The sequence below is a fragment of the Taudactylus pleione genome, unplaced genomic scaffold, assembly GCF_031769625.1.
Source record: "Taudactylus pleione unplaced genomic scaffold, aTauple2 ptg000015l, whole genome shotgun sequence".
Classification (NCBI taxonomy): Eukaryota; Metazoa; Chordata; class Amphibia; order Anura; family Myobatrachidae; genus Taudactylus; species Taudactylus pleione.
This window is the reverse complement of record NW_028284417.1, coordinates 6,965,208-6,986,696: the sequence shown is the minus strand read 5'-3', so window position 1 is coordinate 6,986,696 and position 21,489 is coordinate 6,965,208. Positions and strand designations below refer to the sequence as shown.

The 21,489-nt window shown below is 40.9% G+C and overlaps 1 protein-coding gene across 1 annotated transcript in view; it reads right to left on the bottom strand.

Annotated features, from left to right (window-relative positions):
- The window catches only part of LOC148542096 (CD109 antigen-like), a 333,340-nt gene that overhangs the window by 218,313 nt on the left and 93,538 nt on the right, over positions 1 to 21,489 (bottom strand). The window contains exons 8-9 of the mRNA XM_088470525.1: positions 18,710 to 18,806; positions 15,634 to 15,775 (exon numbers count right to left, since the gene is read on the bottom strand). Of these exons, the coding sequence (XP_088326651.1) occupies positions 15,634 to 15,775; positions 18,710 to 18,806 (239 nt within the window). The remainder of the gene's footprint in view (positions 1 to 15,633; positions 15,776 to 18,709; positions 18,807 to 21,489) is intronic.

The window sequence follows — 21,489 nt, the reverse complement described above, 5'->3', positions numbered from 1 at the left end:
GGGGATGTAATAAGACATGGAAGCTATGAAGGTTATGTGGTCGGTTCTGGAATCTGATAAGCTTGTCTGAAGAGGTGAGTTTTCAGGGAACGCTTGAAGGATTGAAGACTAGAGGAAAGTCTTATTGTGCGTGGTAAGGCATTCCATAGAGTGGGTGCAGCCCAAAGAAAGTCCTGTAACCGTCAATGGGAGTAAGTAATGCGTGGGGATGAGAGTCGCAGATCTTGTGCTGAGCAGAGAGGTCGGGTTGGGAAATATTTTGAGATGAGTGAAGAGATGTATGTTGGTGTGCTTTGGTTACTGGCCTTATGTGTAAGTAACAGTATTTTGTATTGCAAGACCAGATGATATAAAAAAAGCTATGGGTACCATAGGCTTGAGTGTAGAGCAACATGTGTACTCTATAATACATGAGTCAGCAAAAGATGTGGACAGTACTACAAGCAGCATATCAAGGTGGAAGTCTCATGAGAAGGATACATTTAAGACGCTTAATGTATAACATGAAACTGAATGAATGCAGCAGTATAAGTGATTACATACAGTAGACAAAATTATGTCTATCTCTCAGCAACTAAAATCTGTTGGAATGCACATGGATGATAAATAGATTGCTACAGCAATGCTGCAGAACTTGACACCTGAGTTTGACTTCCTGGTTGTGATGTTGTTGGCAAACACAACAAAGTTAATAACAGACACGGTCAGAGCAAAGTTAATATAGTTTCAAGAATGTGTGCCTTGTGATTCAAGTCCTGAGAGCATTGCATTACATACAAAAAGTGAGAAATTCAGAAAATTTAGAAGAAAGGTTACAAAGCAATCGAGTGCAAACAAAAAATTTTAAAATATATGCAAAGAAAGGAAAGCAACGGCAAAGATGAGTCAGCCATGGGTGTTAAAGATAACCACAGAATTGTTAATATATTCAGATGTAATTACAGCTGCTATGATAAATAGCCAATTACATTAACCATATGTGGCCCTATCACTATCAAAGGAGTTGGCAATTAAATCCTTACAGCTACTAAAGTTGGGACAATTAAAGGCCGCTTAAAAAATAGTAACAAGACCAAAAGTCACAGAGATCCGAGATGTGCTTTATGTGTCAGAAATGGGAACAAATCTTATTGCCATAAGTCTCCTAGAGCAGAGAGGTCACAGAGATCACTTCACTAAAGGAAAGTGCATTGTGAGAAACAAAAGTGAGACCGTCATAGCTACCGCCACAAGATGTCAGCAGTTGTACATCCCTGACACACAGCGCTGTTATATAATGTGAACAACTAAAGGCTGTATTCAATTAGCGGCAAAAACAGATGTTTTTTTCGCCATTGGCGAAAACGGATGTTTTTTGCAAAAAAAAGTCTACATTTTTGTCAAAAAACAGACGAAAAAAATTTGAGAAAAGTTTTCTCCATCCCGGACCAGGAGAAAAAAAAATGCGAAATCCCTATTTTTGGCTAAAAATGTGGGGATTTCTTTCAGAACCCTTTGGACACCCTCCTAATGATAGAAAACAGGCAAAAAAAATTGTAAGTTTCATACTTTTGCGAAAAACGACCCCGCAAATTTTGGGCGAAAAAAAGAAACCCTGTTGAAAATGGTTTTAACGTATTGGGTCTGATTTTTCGATGGGCGATATGGATGGGTCGTGTTTTAAACATCGGCCCTAAGTCGTAGTCATTAGAACTCTGGCATTGAAGATTTGGTCACCTTGGGTATGACAGTGTTCAAAAGCTACAAAATGGGATGGTTAGAGGAATGTCAGTGACTAACATAAAGAAACCCGAATGTGAGAGCTGTGCTGCAGGGAAACAAAGTCATCAGCCAATCCAAAATCAATAAGCAGAGCTACAAATTCAATTGAGATACTGTAGTACATTAAATGTGTGTGGTCCAATGGAAGTAAAATCAGTGAGTGGATACAGACACTTTGTGATGTTCATAGATGACTTCATAAGAATGACACGAGTACTGCATTAGAGAAAAGGCTAAAGTGATAAAAAAGATTTCAGAGTACAAGAGACTATAGAGAATCAGACAGGTTACAGACTCAAAATCCGGATAACAGTGTATGATATCTCAACAGAGAGGAGGATCAATTCTTAAGAAAATATGGAATAGAGCATCAACTGACCATTGTCTATACACCTAAGTAAACTTATGTCAGTGAACGAGCAAACTGTACACTAATGGAGAGATCAAGAAGTAAGGACGGAGGCCTAGATAAACAGTTTTGGGTGGAATCCATGTCCACAGTAGTCTCAGGAACCGTTCTACTACAGTTTACCTAAAGGACATACCACCTATTGAAGCATGGTGAAAGAGAAAGACAAGTGTAAGGAAACTCAGAACCTTTGAAAGTACGGTCTATGGGCCTGATTCATTAAGGATCGCTATTGCAATCGCAACTCTGAGATCGCACGCAGGTCTGCTGCGAAAATATGCTGATAATTGCTATTGCAATGCCGTCACACTGCCAGCATAGAGGCACCCATTGCCTCCCACTACCACTATCTCACATCCGTAATACCTTGCAAACCTCCACAAACATCGGTAACATCGAAAACCATCTGCCACACAGAATTACAGCAGCCCTGACCTTACTTAGATATTGCTAACCTAATTGCACGCAGTGAGTACTCAAGCTGCGTATGCAATCGCAATGGCGAATTTATGCACGTCCATGCAATGACTTTCAAATGGATAGGCATGCCTGCGTTTCTCCAACCACCACCCCCAAATGCTAACTGTCTGTTCATCACTCTGCGATAGCTCTGCGTGGTCTGCTTGATCGCAGTGGTGCCTTTGCGCTGTTGCAGTTGTGATCCTTAATGAATCAGGCCTTATGTGCATATATTGAAGGAGAAAAGATGAAACCTGGATTCAAAGTCAGTAAAGTACATCAACCTTGCCTAAAGCAATAAGTATATTAATTTATCTTATCTTACCGGTTATGTATTCGGACACCCCTGCACCGATTGGGATGAAACCAATCCAAGGCCATCCATTGGATCCTGGCCAGGTTTCAGGAGGGTTAGGGTCCCAGTCGGACTTTCCATTGGTGTACGCTGGGCAGAACTTTGACCCAGGAAGCCTGTTCTGAGCCTTAAACTGGATGGATTTGGACGAAAACATCACAGAGTGGTAACATTGAATCCCAGAAGACATAATAGGGGGTTGAGGTTGGACCTCCCATTATGGCCCTTCCACTGGCTGGAATTGGATGAAAACTTCAGAGGGGTGGAAATTGGTCTAGAATGTCTAAATGGAGTGATTAGGGACCCGGTTAGATCTCACAGTGGAGTGCTGTTCTGGGCCTTCTACTGGATGGATTTGGACAACGTTACATAATTTTGAGGAAAACTTCACAGAGTGGTAACATTGGATCCCAGAAGACATACTAAGGGGTTGAGGTCCTGTCTGCACCTCCCGTTGGTGTACACTGGCCAGAACTTTGACCTGGGGAGTCTGTTCTGGGCCTTCCACTGGATGGACTTAGGCAACATTACATCATTTTGCTGAAAACTTCACAGAGTGGCAACATTGGATCCAAAAAAACATACTAGGAGATTGAGGTCCTGATTGGACCTCCTGTTGGTGTACACTGGGCAGAACTTCGACCCAGGGATGCTGGCCAGAACTTTGACCTGGGAAGCATGTTCTGGGCCTTCCACTGAAAGGAGTTGGATGATAACTTCACAGAGGGATGACAATTGGTCTTGGATGCCTAATGGAGTGGTTGGGGTCCTGATTGGACCTCACGGCAGAGTGCCCTGGGAAGAACTTTGACCCAGGGAGCCTGTTCTAGGCCTTGCACTGGATGGATATGGACTACATCACATTTTCGGACAAAAACTTCACAGAGTTAACATGGGATCTGAGAAGACATACTAGGGAGTTGAGGTCCTGGTTGGACCTCTCTGTTGGTGTACGCTGGGCAGAACTCTGACCTGAGGATGCTGGGCAGATTTTTGACCTGGCTGTGCCTCTTCTGAGCCTTCAACTGGATGGATTTAGACAAAAACTTCACAGAGTGGTAACATTGGATACCAGAAGACATACTAGGGGGTTGAGGCCGCAGTTGGACCTCTCGTTGGTGTACACTGGGCAGAATTTGACCCAGGGAGGTTGGGCAGAAGTTTGACCTGGGTAGCCTATTCTGTGCCTTCTTCTGGATGGAGTTGGATGAAATCTTCACCGAGGGGTAGCAATTTTTCTGGAATGCCTAATGGAGTGGTTGGGGTCCTGGTCGGACCTCACAGCGGAGTGTGCCAGGAAGAACTTGACCCATGGAGCCTGTTCTGGGCTTTCCACTGGATGACATCACATTATTTGGACAAAAACTTTAAAGAGTGGTAACATTGAATCCCAGAAGACATATTAGGGAGTTGGGGTCTGGGTTGGACCTCCTGTTGGTGTATGCTGGCCAGAACTTTGAACTGGGGAGTCTGTTCTGGGGCTTCCACTGTATGGAGTTGGATGAAATCTTCACAGAGGGGTGGAAAATTGGTCTATAATGCCTAATGGAGTGATAAGGTCCTGATCGGACCTCACGGCGGAGTGCGCCGGGCAGAACTTTTTGGGCCTTCCACTGGATGGATTTGGACCACATCACATAATAAAACATAATAACTTGAAGATCTAAATCTGGGCAACGCCGGGTACTTCAGCTAGTATATATATATATATATATATATACATACACTAGCAGATGTACCCAGTTTCGCCCACACAGATATTTACTGTTTCCCTTTCCAACAAACATTTCCAGTAACACATTCATCCTTCACCTCTATAATAATGCATCACTGCTATGGTGAGTACCCTCCCTCACATTTGTACTAACACATTCCACTCCTTCACCTCTGTAGCAAACATTACCCTCGCTCGGCTCTATAGTAACATATTTCCCTCCCTAGCCTGTGTTGTAACACATTCAACCTTACCCTCCCTCACCTGTGTAGAATTACAACCCCTCCCTCACACCTATAGTAAAACATTATCCTCATTCACATCTGTAGTAGCTTACTCCTCTCCCTCACCTTTGGAGTAACATATTCCCCTCCCTAGCCCATGTTGTAACACATTCTCTTTCTTCACCCGGTAGTAACACATTTGACATTCTCCTCCCTCACCTGTGTAGTAACACATTTTCCTCTCTCACCTCCCACAGTGCACAGCCATCTTGGTGCACCCAGGTGAAGCCACAGTAAGTACACCTGCTGGAGGCTCCTACTGAGGTTGCGCAAGGAATTGAAACTTCCTATCTCTAAAATGGTGCAATTGTGAGGTAATAGTTTAAAAACTGTAACTTTCTCAATTACCTGAATCCCAAAAGGCCCTACCCTGGAACAATAGCTACCTAATAAAACAAACCCCAAGTCTAAATTCGCCCCCTACCCTGAATTATGCTTTCCCAACAATCCCCCATAGAGAACAGCAGAAAAGTTGTCCTAAGTGAGGGCCTGATTCAGAGTTGGGAATAGAATGAGATATCTCTCTCAACTGTGAACCTGAACAAACCATATTGCAATGCAAGGGGTTTAAATTAGGGATGTGCAGGCTCGGATAGGTTCGAGTTTGCACGTGGAGTTCGGATTTTTCCCTCCAAAAAAACGGAACTCAGAACGAGGCAAAACGTCATCTTACATGGACGAACATCATCATTCCTGGACAAAAGACCAGGAATGATGATGTTCGTCCATGTAAGATGACGTTTTGCCTCGTTCTGAGTTCCGTTTTTTTGGAGGGAAAAATCCGAACTCCACGTGCAAACTCGAACCTATCCGAGCCTGCACATCCCTAGTTTAAATACATACCTTTTTTTACATATGTGGTAAATACTGGCTGATTTTGCATGTAGCCCACAAATACTGCACAGCGTTATTATTACTCAACAATTTAGATGTCAGTTTGAAAACACTCCTCCCAAATCTAAATCTCTCTGCACATTTTAAATCTGCCCCACCTGCAGTGCAGCATGGTTTCACCAAGATGATCAGTTGAGAGAGATATCTCACTCTACTCCCAAGTCTGAATCAGGCCCTGAGTGCCAGAAAAAACTTACAGTTGGAACTTTAGATTACTCCCAAATCCTTTTATGTTTTTGCCTTGAAATTTGGCATGCAGCACCAAGCAACAGTTCTACCCGCCCGTGCCAGATTTCAGCTCGGTACCCCTATAGCTTTTGAGGTGCAGCCCCTTAAACACCATGCCCCTCCCCCCCTCCGAAATTCTCTATGGAGATTTCCGTAGTTTTTTTATTCAGCCTTAATATAAGGGCACAACTGTATAATATATTCATTATATATATATATATATATATATATATATATATATATATATATATATATATTAGGGATGTGCAGGCTCGGTTCTACTCGGTTCCATTCGGTTCTTTTTACCGGATCTTATTGGGTTTCAGCTGTCACGAGTTTTGGATAGCCAATAAGATTCGGTAAAAAGAACCGAACGGAACCGAGTAGAACCGAGCCTGCACATCCCTAATATATATATATATATATATATTAGGAAAAGCTATTTTTCTCAAAATTAAGTTTAGGATGAGCTGCACTGTTATGAAATTACTTTCTAAATAGTTCCCCATCACTATGTTAAAGACAGATTTGTGACTCATCCAAGTAAACATTCCAGAGGAATGCACATTTTATTTTCTCACTGAAAATGCAATAACTTACTAGGGAAACATAAGGTCACACTTCTAAGTAAATACTTGGCCCTAGACTGTTGTGAGATGACTGCTACTCAGCTTGCACTTAAAATGTTTAAATGGCAAAAATTCAGTTTTTTAATGGGATGCAGTTAAAATGCCAACCATCGGCATGCTGGGTGACGAAATCCCGGCACTGGAATCCCGAACACGTGGGTTCCAGCCAATGAGCGGCTACTATATGTGAAGCGGCCTCTGATTGGCTGGTGGGACATTGGAATTTCCGTAATGTCCCGTCAGCTGACATTCGCGTAGAATTGGTATGTGTGACAACACACATACCAACACTTGTCCGTTTGGTTTCGGGTAATCGTGTTCTTGTTTTGCAAAGACCCCCTGGATGCTACGGAGACCAGCGCGAGGATGGAGGTGAGTATATGATCTTTGTTGTAGATACGTCCTTATGGATTCTACGGGGACAAGTTGACAGAAACATCTGGCAGAAGGTAAGTATGTGTGAATGGGATAGGTGTATTAAACTTGTACTATATATGGTGTGAGCGCTGTGTCTTTATTTAACTATTTATTTTACAGTGGGGGTACGGGTGCCAGCCGCCTGCTGGCACTTGTAGTTCCACAATTGCCAAAGGGCAGGCATGCTGGCACATGTAGTACCACTGTAAAGTACAATAGTTTAATACTTTTGAACACTTTATAACCCCCGTACCCACCGCTCCAGGGGTGCGAGGAAGTGCCCCGGGCTTCAGACCAAGCCTTGGGTTCAGGAGAGGGGGGAACTTTTTTAGGGGGTCCCTACCTCCCCTGATATTCCTGGCTTGGCCTGAGCGGCTTGGGGTGATAATGCTTTGGCCCTGGAGACCCGGTAATAGGGTCTCCAGGCTGTGGCATTACACCCCAGTCGTTTTGGGTCCGATGCTGGTTTTAAATAAAGGAGACTTCTACGCATTTTTTTTCCTCCTATATTTAAAACCAGCACTGGCCCTGTAGCCAGGTGCTGGTTCTTAAATTACGGTGGAACCCTACTCATTTTGTTCCCTGTAATTTTAGGAACCAGGACTGGCTGGCCAGTCCAGGGCTGGTTAGCCTTTTGGGGGGGACCCCATGTCATTTTTTTAATTAAAATTAACCCTTTAAATATAAAAAAAACTTGCAGTCTGCACATATTTCACTGATATGTACAGCCTGCTTGTTCAGGAGAGAAATTCTGGCAGGGAAATTGGGGCTTCAAAACGGACAGGATCGACCAAATACACCATCAATCAAAACGATCCTGTCAAAACATGGATAATGGTAAATTCTCGATTTTTTAAGTGAAAAAAACATCCTTTTTTGATCGATTCTATCTGAGTTGAAAAATGGGACAAATTGGGACAAAAACGAAGCTTAGTAAATTTACCCCTCAGTGTATTTTGTGGTAAATGGGTGTGCAAGGATGAAATGGAAAGGGGATCTAGTAGCTTAATATAAGATAAATATTTATTGGTGGGTAAAAAAAACAAATACTATAGTAAAAAAAATGGGTAAATAAAAAAAACTATATAATGCTACATAAAACATGCTCAGAAAAAAAAACATTTTTTCATAAGAACTAAATATAAATGCAGAAACTGTTGAAAATGTGGGATATCACTAAAAGCACATTTGTAAGTAATTTTAGTACTATGTCATACAGACATAAAATTTATATTAAGTTAAAATAAATGCTGAAACTTAAAAACTTGGGAAAGGGTATGATCAAGTTGGCAAAAGTTCAGAGGATAGTTGCTTAGTTTTGAAAGTCCTGGCATATGTCCATTCTTCTACAGTAACAGGTACAGGTTGAGTGTCCCATATTCAAATATTCGGAAATATGGAATATTTTTAGCATGACTGAACAACCTTTGCTTTCAATGTAAACAAACTTTGTTTAAAGCACAAATTATTAAAAATATTGTATAAAATAACCTTCAGGCTGTGTGTATAGGGTGTATATGAAACATAAATGAATTTCATGTATGTACACAAACTTTTTTGATGCACAAATTTATTAAAAATATAGTATAAAATGACCTTCAGGCTGTGTATAAGGTGTATATAAAACATAAATGCATTCTGTGTTTAGATTTGGGTCCCATTCCCAAGATATTTAATTATTTTATGCAAATATTCCAAAATACGGAATATTCCGATATCCAAAATACCCCTGGTCCCAAGCATTTTGGATATGGGAGACTCAACCTGTATAACTATATTTGGTATATTGAAGAAAAGGTTTTTATGAGCGACAAATATAGCATGCGCATGCACCATTTACATTTCCTTAATGACCTGGATTCTTGGTATCCGAAAGTATGGGTAACAAATTAATTGTCTAGGGTTGAGGCACTGCATTAATATTGGAGGCACTGAAGTCTTAACTTCTGCAGTCTGCCTTTGTTGGTACTGGCTGATCTCACGCTGGTAGATGCATCCCATCCTAGTGGTGTGGGTGTATGCCATTCAATGTGTTTCACTCAGCGTGGCCAAGATTCTTCTGGAATGTGTGCAAATGTAAAAGTGCCTAACCCTAATCCCCCCTCTAAGTGCCTAACCCTAACCACCCCCTTCCCCGCTACCTAAACCTAAGTCCCCCGGGGGGGTGCCTAACCCTAAGTCCCCACTGGGGGTGCCTAACCCTAACCCTCCCTCCCCCTAGCCTAACCCTAACCCTCCCGGGGGAGTGCCTAACCCTAAGTCCCCCCCGGGAGCCCTAAACCTAACCCTCCCCCCTGCGGCTGTCCGCTCACGGCGCCCGGCATCACTACGATCGTGATGCCGGGCGCCGGTCTCCCGGCATCAGGGAAATGCGGGCGTCTACATCTAGACGCCCGGCATTTCACCCTTGCCGGGATAAGACAGTCGGGAAGCCGGCTGCCGGTATATAGGCAGTCGGCTTCCCGATTGCTTCCCGTCTTCTAGGGGTGTGCTATAACTCTGGAGGTTACACCTGAGGGGTAGACGTTCAGCTGTAAATCCCTTCCTTATTGGTCACTTTATTGTCATAGAAACCGTTCTTTATGACAAATGCAGTAACTGTTAAGTTTTGTAGTTTACAATTAGAAAATCCTATTTCCAGATCTGACACTTTGTATCTTAAGCAATATATGGATGTTCTGCATACATATAAGTGGAACATTCATTATTTAAAACATGATAATGGAATGTTTCACTTTTCAATGATCAGGGTAAATAAATATAACTAATAAATATATAAATAAACAACACATCATTCATATTCCAATGCGATGTTAGGTGTAAATGTGAGTCATGGATGAGGGTATTCCTCAAAGGCACTGATGTTAATTGTAATGCTGCAGTGAGAGATGAGAAATATAGGATATGATAGATATAGAAATACTGCATAATAATGGGATGTGTTTGGATTGCAGAAGGTGATTATATTGTTATATATTATGCTTCTGTGTACTGTATTGTATAGCGAGATATGTAGGTATTTTTAAGGTGAAATATACGATGGCAGTAATGTGAAGAAGTTAGAAGTGTCATTCCCTTAAATGGTACTATATGGAAGAAAAAAACCCTTAGAAACCATGTAATTTCATGAAAAAGGTATACTTACAAAATACTAGTCATCTGAAAGGAACTAGACAAACAACAAGAATCCTTCACATAATACATCAACAACAACCAAATCAACTTGCAACAAAAACTAGCCAACATGAGGTTGAAATTCCTAGATCTAAGCATTTTTATTGAAAATGGAAAACTACACACAAAACGTTTGTCAAAACTTGTGGATTGTAACAACTACATCCCTGCAAATAGCAGCTACAACCACCATTTGGTAAAATGAATCCTATCTGCTCCAGACTATAAGACTTTGAAAAGCAAGCACACAGGATGAAAAATAAATTCTTAGAAAGGGACTATGGACATTATTCACTACAGAACGCAATTCTGCTTAAACGCACGCACAGCAGTTGTTAATATCAGCGGTGCTATTTAAATGTGTGCATTCACATTGTGTACACAGCCTGACATAAGGACGCCCACTTCCCCTTACATCCGTATACTAGGCCAATATAGCGAAGCTATCGGTAACATCGAGTAACATGGGACCCCATACGCACAGTTAAGGAAGCCTAGACCTCACTCGGAAATTGCTAACTTCTGCACACGCTTTGAGACCTCAGGAGGCGTCTGGTATCGCAGTGGCTAAATTATGCATGCCCATGCAATGGCGTTGAAACGCACTGGCACGCCTGCGTTCGCACGGCCACCCCCCGTCACCACCCACAAACAGCACTTCCTGTCAATCACTCTATCATAAGTCTGCACAGCCTCTGCGTATGCACAGTTCAGCGTATGGCTCGCACACGCGCACTGTAATGAATACACATGCGCACTGCAAATTAATCAACCGACTGCGTGCGTATTAGCAACTGCGTTCCTTGCTGAATCAGGCACAATATCGTGATAAAAGAAAATTCCCGGTAAAAACTAAAAAAAACAGCTGAATATCAATAAACACTGGAGATCCTATTGAAGGATGACAAGATGGAGAAGAAAAAAACAGAATAGTGTAAAGAAGAGCTAACTGGTTAGCAGCGTCATTCCAGGTACGAAAAAGAAACCTAATAACACATGGCTAGGAGAGACAAAACTACGATTCCACCACTGCAACAAATTCAGAGGATTCAAAAATACGAAAATGAAACAACCCAATGCGAGGATTGGAGAACAATCACATGCAGCCGCGGCCATCCTTGGATTTTTTGCCACAGTTGCATCTGTGTCTTTATGCTAATGCCACTACAAAGCCCTTCCCTGGTGTACATCCATGTGTTCAAATGTGCAAAGACTAATGGTGCATACACACGGGACGATCGTCAACGATAACGATATAGTTGAACAATCACCTGGGTGTGCTGGATGATCGAAATCGATCATCCAGCGAACCACGAACCCACCAAAGATGGCCAAAGACCCGCGATCAATGATCGTGGGTCCCTATAGTAACCTGGTCGAAATCGACCGGTTTGGCCTGCATGCACGGGCGATGGACGATATCATTATCGTCCATATGTGCCCGCACATCGCAGGTCGTTGGGCACCGAAAAATGCACGATAACGATATGATCGATATCGTTATCGTTCATATCGTCCATTTTAATCGTACCGTGTGTACGCACCATAAGACGCCCACTATCAGAATCTGTAGCCACTGAAATACTGCTTGTTGCATCTTTAGACGTACCATTGGTCGCACCATCAAAACTTGCAACAGCCCTATGCTAGGTGCAGATTCTCCATCTGAATATGTCCTCCAATGTGAGCGACTAAGCGTCTATGCATGGAACCAAAACACACCTGAGACACTCCTATAAGGTAAAATGTCTCCGTGCATCTGTTTAGTACCCCAGGTACCACCCAGTCACTGACCAGGAATGCCCCATACATTTCTGCTACCGAGAGTCTTTGTACTGCAACTCTGTACAAACAGCTCATGCATGGTGCGACTCAAGGCACGAACAGATGAAAAACATCACTCCACTGCATCCACCATCACCACTGTGTCTGACTCAGAATCAGGCCCATAGCACCTGAGCATTTTAGAACTGCACGCCACGATTATAGTCTTATTTCATTTATAGCAATTAAAAAAGTGAACATCCCATAGAGAGGAGGCAAGGATCCAAATATACTCATAAGATTAGAAACAAAACAGATATTTTCATTGATGGCTTTTACACCAAAAGGTCAGATTTTGCCTCAAAAAGCTTCCTGCAAAGAAGAAGATGTTAAGTAGGATTTATCATGTATGCTGGGTGATATATAGCATGGGATGGAAGGAAGAAATAATTATGAAAGTGGATACCTACTAAGACCCGAAAAGGGGAACTATAGTCATACCATCTTGAAAATGCCCAATCACATCTGAACTTGGAGCTAAGCAGGTACTGAGATGGGAGACCTCTCAGGAACATCAGGTACTGTAATTCCATTATGCGTGGTCCTCTAAAAATTACCCCACTATTTATGTACCCCCCTGACTCCACGCACACACCGGAAACCTCTAAAGGTCACTCTGAACATTCAGAAACTACAGGGAATAAAGAAAGAAAGTATTTAAAAATACTATGGACAAAGGTACCATATATGGGAATTACACTCTAAACAATTAGGGTTCCACTTATATGAATGTAGAGCTTTGGTTACATAAAAAGTGCCCGATCCGGAAATAAGTTTGTAGTTTACAATCAGGAAATCTGAACAGCTACTGTGGACAAAGATGGCAAAGCCATTTACACAGAATCCACTTTCCAAAAGAATGCACACATTCCTGACAAAGTTCTGAAACACTGAATGAAACGCGTTAAACTTCTTCGACCCAAACCACCAGGAAGGCATATTGTATTTAGAGTTACACATGTTTTATTCTGTTCTTGTACTCACTAATAAATATCTTATTTTAAGCTACTAGTGCCTCTTTCCATTTCATCCATAAACATAATTTTTCCACAAAATACATCTAGGGACTTACGTTACACAAGGGATACATATTGTATATTTTTGAGTTTATTTAGTGAAATAGAAAGATCCACTAGGACCAGTGACAGCAGAGTCCCTACAAGCTTATTGCCCAGTACAATACACAAAAAAACATCCAACATCATGCCAATTACCCCTCTGTCGTTTGTCCCCCATATTTTGCACAACCAGCACCGGGTCACTAAAAGCCCGGGACTGGTTGCTCTTTTTTGGGGAGGGTGCACACCGTTTTCTTTTTTATTTCACACAGGCTTTCATTTTTTATAAAACACAGCAGCACAGACGGATCTCACTGATCCGTCCGTGCATCTGTGTTTATTTTTTTAGAGACAGATGCATCATGGATCTCCCTGATCCGTGCAAGCATATGTCTGCTATCCTGCATGAATGATCTAAAGATCAGCAAATCTTTAGATCGTGCACGATAGATCTAGTGACACATTGTGCAGCTTTTGCTGCACATTGTGTCCTGGAGTGCCGGGGAGCTGCCTGGGAGAGTTCAAGAGAAATCGCACACGATATCACATCGTGAGCATATCGTCTAGTGTGTGCGCACCTTAAGTCTGGTACTCACTATACAAAGTGCAAAAAATACACCTGAAAACAGGCATATTTTTGTTACATCCAACTCTGCATAGCTCATACGAGAACGCCCTTTTACAACCCAATTACACTTCTTCAGTCATAAATGTAGATGCAATAAAAATGCTGTGGACGCTGCAAGGCTTGTACCTTCGAAGCATGCACAGTGAGAAAACATGCAAGACATACTGGGGTAGATGGGGTAGATGCCGCTATAACGCTTCCCGCTTCGCCTCTTTACCGAGGTGAAGCAGGAAGCACTACCGATGAGATGTATAAACATCTCATCGGCCGGAGAGGGGGAGCGTTAACTCCCCCCTCCGGCGCTACCCGCTAGAGACAGCAGCGCATCAGCCTAGTGCTGATGCACTGTGTCTCTGTCCGGGCCGGCTCCACTGAGCATGCGCGGGATCTCGCAAGTATCGCGAGATCCCCGCATGGAGCCCTGGAGCCGGCAGCCGCCACAGCAGGGACAGCGCTGTCCCTGCTGTGGGTATAGGCTAGCGCCAGGCTGTAGCTGTCGATATCTTGTAGATATCAGCGCCGATAATGACAGGGGCGCCCAGACCCCCGATAATACATCGGGGAGAAGCGGTATCAGCGAACATAACGTGCGCTGATACCACTTCAGGGCTTCGTACATCTCCCCAGTACATTAAACATTACATCACCCTCAATCTCTAAACCTCCCCACTACTGCAGTGGACAAAAGAATAATTAAATAACTATATCATTAAAATATTTACCACTGGCAAATATAAAATATTTACCACTAGTAAATGTCTTATTGCATTACCTGCTAATAAATATTTTGTTAAATTACTCACTGATAAATTACTTTATGGTATTAAATTACCCATTGAAAATTAATTTATTAGATTAACCACTAAATATTTTATTAAGACAGACCTAATTATCTATTCGTTGATATATTCATATTCAATTTGTTCTGTTAGTATTTTCATTAAAATTCATATGATTAAATAAATTAACCAAAGAACATGAAACCCTGTCAAGGTTTTATGTAGCTTGCACAATACATCAACAAAAAAAGAGAATGAGTGAGCAAAAATGTAACATTCACTGTTTCTTGCCCTCTCTCACGGAACGTCCGGGAGACACCAACATTTTTGGGGTGTTCCATGGACTCCCAGAAGAGTTGGGCATCCTCACGCATCCCAACCACTAGTAATGGGCGGGATGGGGGACGTGATGACAGGATTATCTGTGAATCATGTAATTATAACCCTGCCGCTGTATGTGAGCTACAATCACTTCTTGGAATATTTGTGATATTAATTAAATTTTTTGTGAATCATTCTGAGCAAATATCAGTGATCATGTTTAAGACTGCAATAATAAATATGCTCATATTAGAGCTATTTCACAAAAAATCTTTTTGTATCAATCCTCTTATGCATTGGATTTATGAATTTGGATTCTGTAAACAATCATGTGCAAATAATATTGACATTAGCAAGTTAATCTAAATTTGTATTGCCCGCATAATGTCACACCTTAGTTTATTACTTATAACTACTGTATCAATTGATTATGTGAATGCTATTTTTTTATTTATAAATTAGGTATAGTTTAAAGATCTCACAGAGACTTTGGTTTGCATATAATGACATTTATACACACGCTTGAAAAGATAAGCTTCTTAATGAAATACAACTTCCAGTTTTCTAAAACAAAATTATACAATTAATTAAAGTTTAATAGAAAATAATGTTCTTTTATGTATGATATATCCAGAATAAAGCAGAACTAAATGTTAATAAATAAAATAAGTTATCAAGAAAGTAATACATTTGGATTACCTGTAAGATCCTCAGTGACCATGACTACAACATCCACAGGACCACTGAAAGTTGTAGCTAAAGTATCAGATGGTGTATGCTCATAGCTTAGAAGCTTCTTCAGCTCTAAATTAGTGAAGCTAAACTTTGAAAAACCATTTATCTGTAGTTGTAAAAAAAAGTGATACAACATAGTTTAAGAAACAAAAATGTCATTATATCAGTGCAAAAATTAAACAATATACAATTAAAGTTTAACAGGTTTTGAAAAAATTAATTATAATTATGCACTGCTTATGGACAGCATATCATTTTGGTATAATGTACTCTCATATTGTAAATTGTAAGGATATTAGTGGTTAACAAGGAGTACCATTACCATATAATACAAGATAACCTTTAATATCTGTCGTTAATACCTCACTGTGAGAGGTTCATTCATTTCTCATTAATTAATTAATTAACACAGGCACATAAATAATAAAGCAATACATTGACACATAAGCATATAAAATACACAAATAAAACACACACTGACACTCACACATCCTAACACAAACATAAACTGGCAAATATATACACGGCCACATGCACACATTTTTACATAAGACACATTTTTTATTTTACTTTTTTTTTTACTTACAGTATTTATGAACTTTTCATTTAATTTATACCCTTGCATCTCCACGACATTATACTAATCCACATGGATTTAAGTCAAATAAATAAAATGCAACAAAAAATGAATCATTGTCAAGTTTTTAAGTAGCTTGCACAAAACATCCTTTGAAAATCAGAGCGAACATATGGAATGGAATGACCGTGAAATACACAAATTTTGTATGCCTCGGCAGCAAGCATGCCTCCCCCATATGTCAGAGCTGTAAAAAAAAATACTATGACAACTTGGTGGCATTTAAAACATGCACCTGCTCCTGAGGATGGTGGGTATTTTTGAGAATATGGTAGAGACCTGTGCATCCACTAACTACAAAAGGTCCAATAAAGTATAATATACACTGTTAATATTGTTCGGGAATCAGTTCACGTACACGCTCAATGTTCTTGTTTTTGTTATGCCCGGACTTATCCCTTATAATAGTCTGTGACACCACAAAGAAGAATGAAATGACACCATTATCATCTGAGCTGTATTTACAGACCATGGGGGACATTCAATTAGTTGTAGGTTCTGTGCCCTGTGCTCACGGAATAACATTACATGCGTTCTGCAAGATATTTTCATAAAGCGCACTCCCGATACCCACAAAATTCAATTAGAAACGGCAAGTCATGAATGTTGCAATTCTGCACTGTACGACACATGATGTACATGAAAGGAAATAATCTGTTCATGTATGTTCTCGTGTTGGGTAAATTAGATGGCAGTACAGTGGCCATAAGCAAAGTATTGGATGCAGTTAAATGATATCAAATGGTTGATATTTGCAACTTTGATAAATTATAATACAGTATGATAGCAAGTGTATTTCAGCGAATAAAAGTGTATAGAGCATATTGGGGTACATTAAAATGTCTCTATAGTGATTTTATATACAAGGTTGTAAATAATTGCAAAAAAAGCCATTATAACTCCCATCTGCAAGTTTAAAACCTCATCTGCCATCAATATAACACCTCAATATACATGTCCAGCATCATTTAACAAATTTTTCTGCTTTTTAGAGCAAATGAGATGAAAAATGACATGTCTTTATTGCCCATATTTTCCTATTAAAAAACATTATTATTCATTGGGAAAGGCGCCTAAGTGTTTCTGCACTGCATCTTCTAATTTTTATATTAAAATAAGGATTTTTACTATACCTATTTTTCACGTAGTCTCGGTCTATGGAAGAAAATCTGTGTTAACTCTCATAGAGATCTGAGTTAACTTAATGCAGATTTCTAATTGAATAGCAAAAAGATGCGGCCATGGGTTTTTAGACCACATTAAACAATTTTTGGCCAGCTGGTGGCTAATTGAATTCTGTGAAACATGACATTTTGAAATTTAGGTGTTGATGCAGAGTGAGTACTAAGCCAGTCGGTGTAACATGCCTTTCATAAATCTGTACTATATGTGCCCAGAACAGTGTACACAGGTATATGTGCCCATTCAGATTTGCATGATGTCAGTCTGCACCATGATGGTCAGAACAGGGTAGGGCAGAGCATTTTAACAAAGGCCAAGTAATGTTAAGGCCATTGTGAATAAAAATAGAATGAAATAAAGAGGTGTATACGCCTGGGAACGCCCAACGCCAGATTAACAATGGGTGGATGGAGCTATGCTCCAGGCCTCCACATAACATAGGCCCATCAACATGGCAACATGATGATGACCAGTTACCTATCTGACCACACAGATTGTATTTCTATATTTCTGACAGATTTATGCAAGATTTCTATTTTTATATATTTAGGAACACATAAGGGCTGATAGTGCCAGGGAGTACACACCCACTTGGCTCTGGCCACACCCACACAACACTTGTCACAGCTCCTCCCCTTCTCAATAATGTCCCTTGATCGGGCTCTGGGAAAGCCATATTTTTGCAGATGACAGTGGCAGGTGCAAACAGCAGATGATGATGATGAATGATGAAGATGACAACTGTCAACATTTGCAAACCGTTTTGGATTGCTGCATATGAATGCTCTCTGACATTGATTGGTGCTATATTTATAGCTTGGGCATAGATAATGCTTTTGTGAGCATGTTTAAGCAATTTAGTTTGTTTGGGGCATACGTATCTATGACATGTGCATGATACAAACCACACATATGCTACGGTTTCCAATTGGAAGACATCTTGAAATTCTATCGAGCAAAATTTTGCCTCAACTTTGGTCATTTACTAGGACAGTTTAGTAACATGTGATGTTGATATTTGGGAAATAAAAGTTTAAACGCAGCAGGGACTCTGCTTAGCAACCACAGTGCTACACTTTTATACAGCTGGATTTTCATCTAGTTGTGGACAGGCAATTTGGTGAGTACTGCTACTAACTACTAATGTTTATTTTTATAAGTAGAGTCCAATTCAAAGCATTGACTGCATATTACCAATTTGTAATGAACATGTATACTTACCTCAAATGTTTTGGTGATGTTGTTTTTCCTCTGATAAATTGCTGTATTCAATAAGGTAACAGTCAGCTTTCCTTTTACTGGCATTCCATAGGTATATCTAGAATTCAAATGTTATAATCTAAAAAAACTGTTTTACTATAATGTCAACATATTGCTACACTGTGTGGCATAACAAAAATGTTTATAAGTAGGAAATTGTTTTTATTTCTTTTTCCAAGAAAGGATTGAGGATGTTACATGGAACAAAGAGAACACCCACTCACTGCTATTTGGAATTATGTGAGCAATTTATTGGAATACAAGGGAATGTCTGGGAAAGTAACTATTTCAATAAAAAAAATGGGCTTTAAGTGTTGTTTTTTTTTACAGGTAGACTACAGGTCCCTATTTAACACTGTTTAATCTAATTTGTAACTAGATAATAACTTTGATTTATATCTAGTAGACATATGGGGATGAAAACTCTATCCTAATATGTATTACTGTAACTATAACAAAGACATTTTCACCAACTTTCAGAAATTGAAACATGGCATCCATCTTTATGATTAATTGACTTATAGTGGAAAGTGATGCCATGTGTGTCACAATTGTATTGCTCTCTAATGGATTCAATGTAATCTAGTTGCATGCTTACATAGAAATGACCAAAGACTTATTTTGTACAATGAGAGTAATTGTCTGTCTAGAAAATAGGTGTAGCAGTTTCCATGGTGTCCAATGTAGTCCCATGCCATTATTTAAGACAATTTTATGACAGCCCCCATGGCAAGTAAACAGAACCACTCTGTATTTTAAACAGAATACAGTGTCGTCACCAAAATAAAAGTTCAGTACCCAGTACATTCCTCTCCGCCAGCATAAAACACTGTTCTGTGTTATAGAATGTAGCATTAAGACCACTATAGATTGAAGAGTTACAAATATAATTTGACACCATAAACATCATAGCAAAATTATAAATGACAGCATTTGGCAGTATACTGTACAAGAGAAAAGCGATCATTAGTTATTAGTTATCAGTGCTACTACTGTAATAGCAAGTATACAGTATTCTGGGAACATTTTACAATATTAACGATCACTTGTGAAGAATAACATATCATATTATGTTCCTATAGATTCAATGAAGGTGGTTAGAACCAATGCACAGGCAGGGGCGCCAAGTGGGGCGGCACTCATTACCTAGGCCCGGGCTTGTTGGAGAGGCCCAGCGGTGGCCCGGGTCTGACGCTGCTTCCCCTCCCTTTTACCTGTCATCAGCCCAGCACATGCTGCTATATGCTGGGCTGCAGTGGAAGACTGGTAGCTGCTGCTGAGCAGCAGCAGCAGTCTCCTCTGCCTGTGGGGGGGAGCGATCACATTGGATTTGGCCCGTTGCTGAGGGGCACACAGGCCCCCTCCTCGGTGCGCAAAAATAAAAAAAAAACATAAGACGGATTAGGCCACACCCCTTTGTCCGGGCCCGGGCAGCAGGTACTGTATAACTCACTTGAATTCCTATGTTAAGGGTTTGGATATTTAATTTATGAAGTTCTACCACATACACAACAAGATTTGCAGGCTAAAAACAAAGTTGAAGTACAGATGTGCCCACATACACTATTGCTGCAGTCACACCAAACAGCTCTTCTAGGTGTGCCAGGCCCGTGCGACTTGACTTGTGTGCCGAGCGTCTTTGTCACTCAGCTTCATTAGACTGAACTGATTAAATTGATATGTGACACTTGTATATCTGCATGTAGATCTGAGGGCCTGAATCATTACGGATCACAACTGTGAATGCAATAGCGATTACACATGCAATTCCAGTGCTATAGTATGCTAATCCATTGAGATCGCTATGCCGAAGCAGCACTATATAAGGATGCCCACTTTACCTTACACACATCTGTAATACTTAGCAAGACTGCACAACCATTGGTAACATCGAGTACAATGCACAAGCTCTGACCTTGCTCAGGAATTGCTAAACTCATCACACGCAGTAAGTACACAAGCTGTGTATGGCATCACAGTGGATAATTTATGAACGCCCCTGTAACGGCGTTCAAACGCCCTGACACGCCTGTGTTTCTATGACCACCCCCCCGTCACCACTTCCAAACGCTCTGTCTGTCACTCACTGTGCAATGTTTTCCCCTGCTCTGCGAGTATGCAGTGCGTTCGCAGTACAGCGGTCGCGCATGCGCACTGCAGCTTTGACGCACGCGCAGTGCATAACAATCGGCCGGCTGCGTAAGCGTTCGCATCTGCAATCCTTGCTGAATCAGGCCCCGAGTTTGAACCTGTATACGAAGTGCTATGATGCATTTTTTTCAACGCCAAGGTCCGTGGTGCTTCGTATACAGATTAAATCGCACACAGATATACAAGTGTCGCATATCAAAATAATCAGCGCAGACTCATGAAGAAGCTTGTCACATCCAGTTGCAGTGAGATGCATTTTCGGGTGAAAAATACACTACAAAGACACTTGGCACAAGCCGAGTCACAATGGACCAGCCGGCAAACTCGCGTCCCATGGCGTATTGAGGCTAGATGTATGAGAACACATCTGTATGGTGCACAGAAACTATGTCAATTGGGGCGTCAGAATGGGGAGCGTTGAAGAAAGTGGGGGCGTGTCTTCAGACAGTTTAAGGTGTGCTGAGGCCGGTGGCTTTGTCTTCAGACACAAAAATTCAGGCCTGGGCACCAATCAGTATTGCAGCATGTACGGACGCTGAAAGTGGGCGTCTCAGTCCTTGCACATTCAGATGCATGATTATACACAAGGG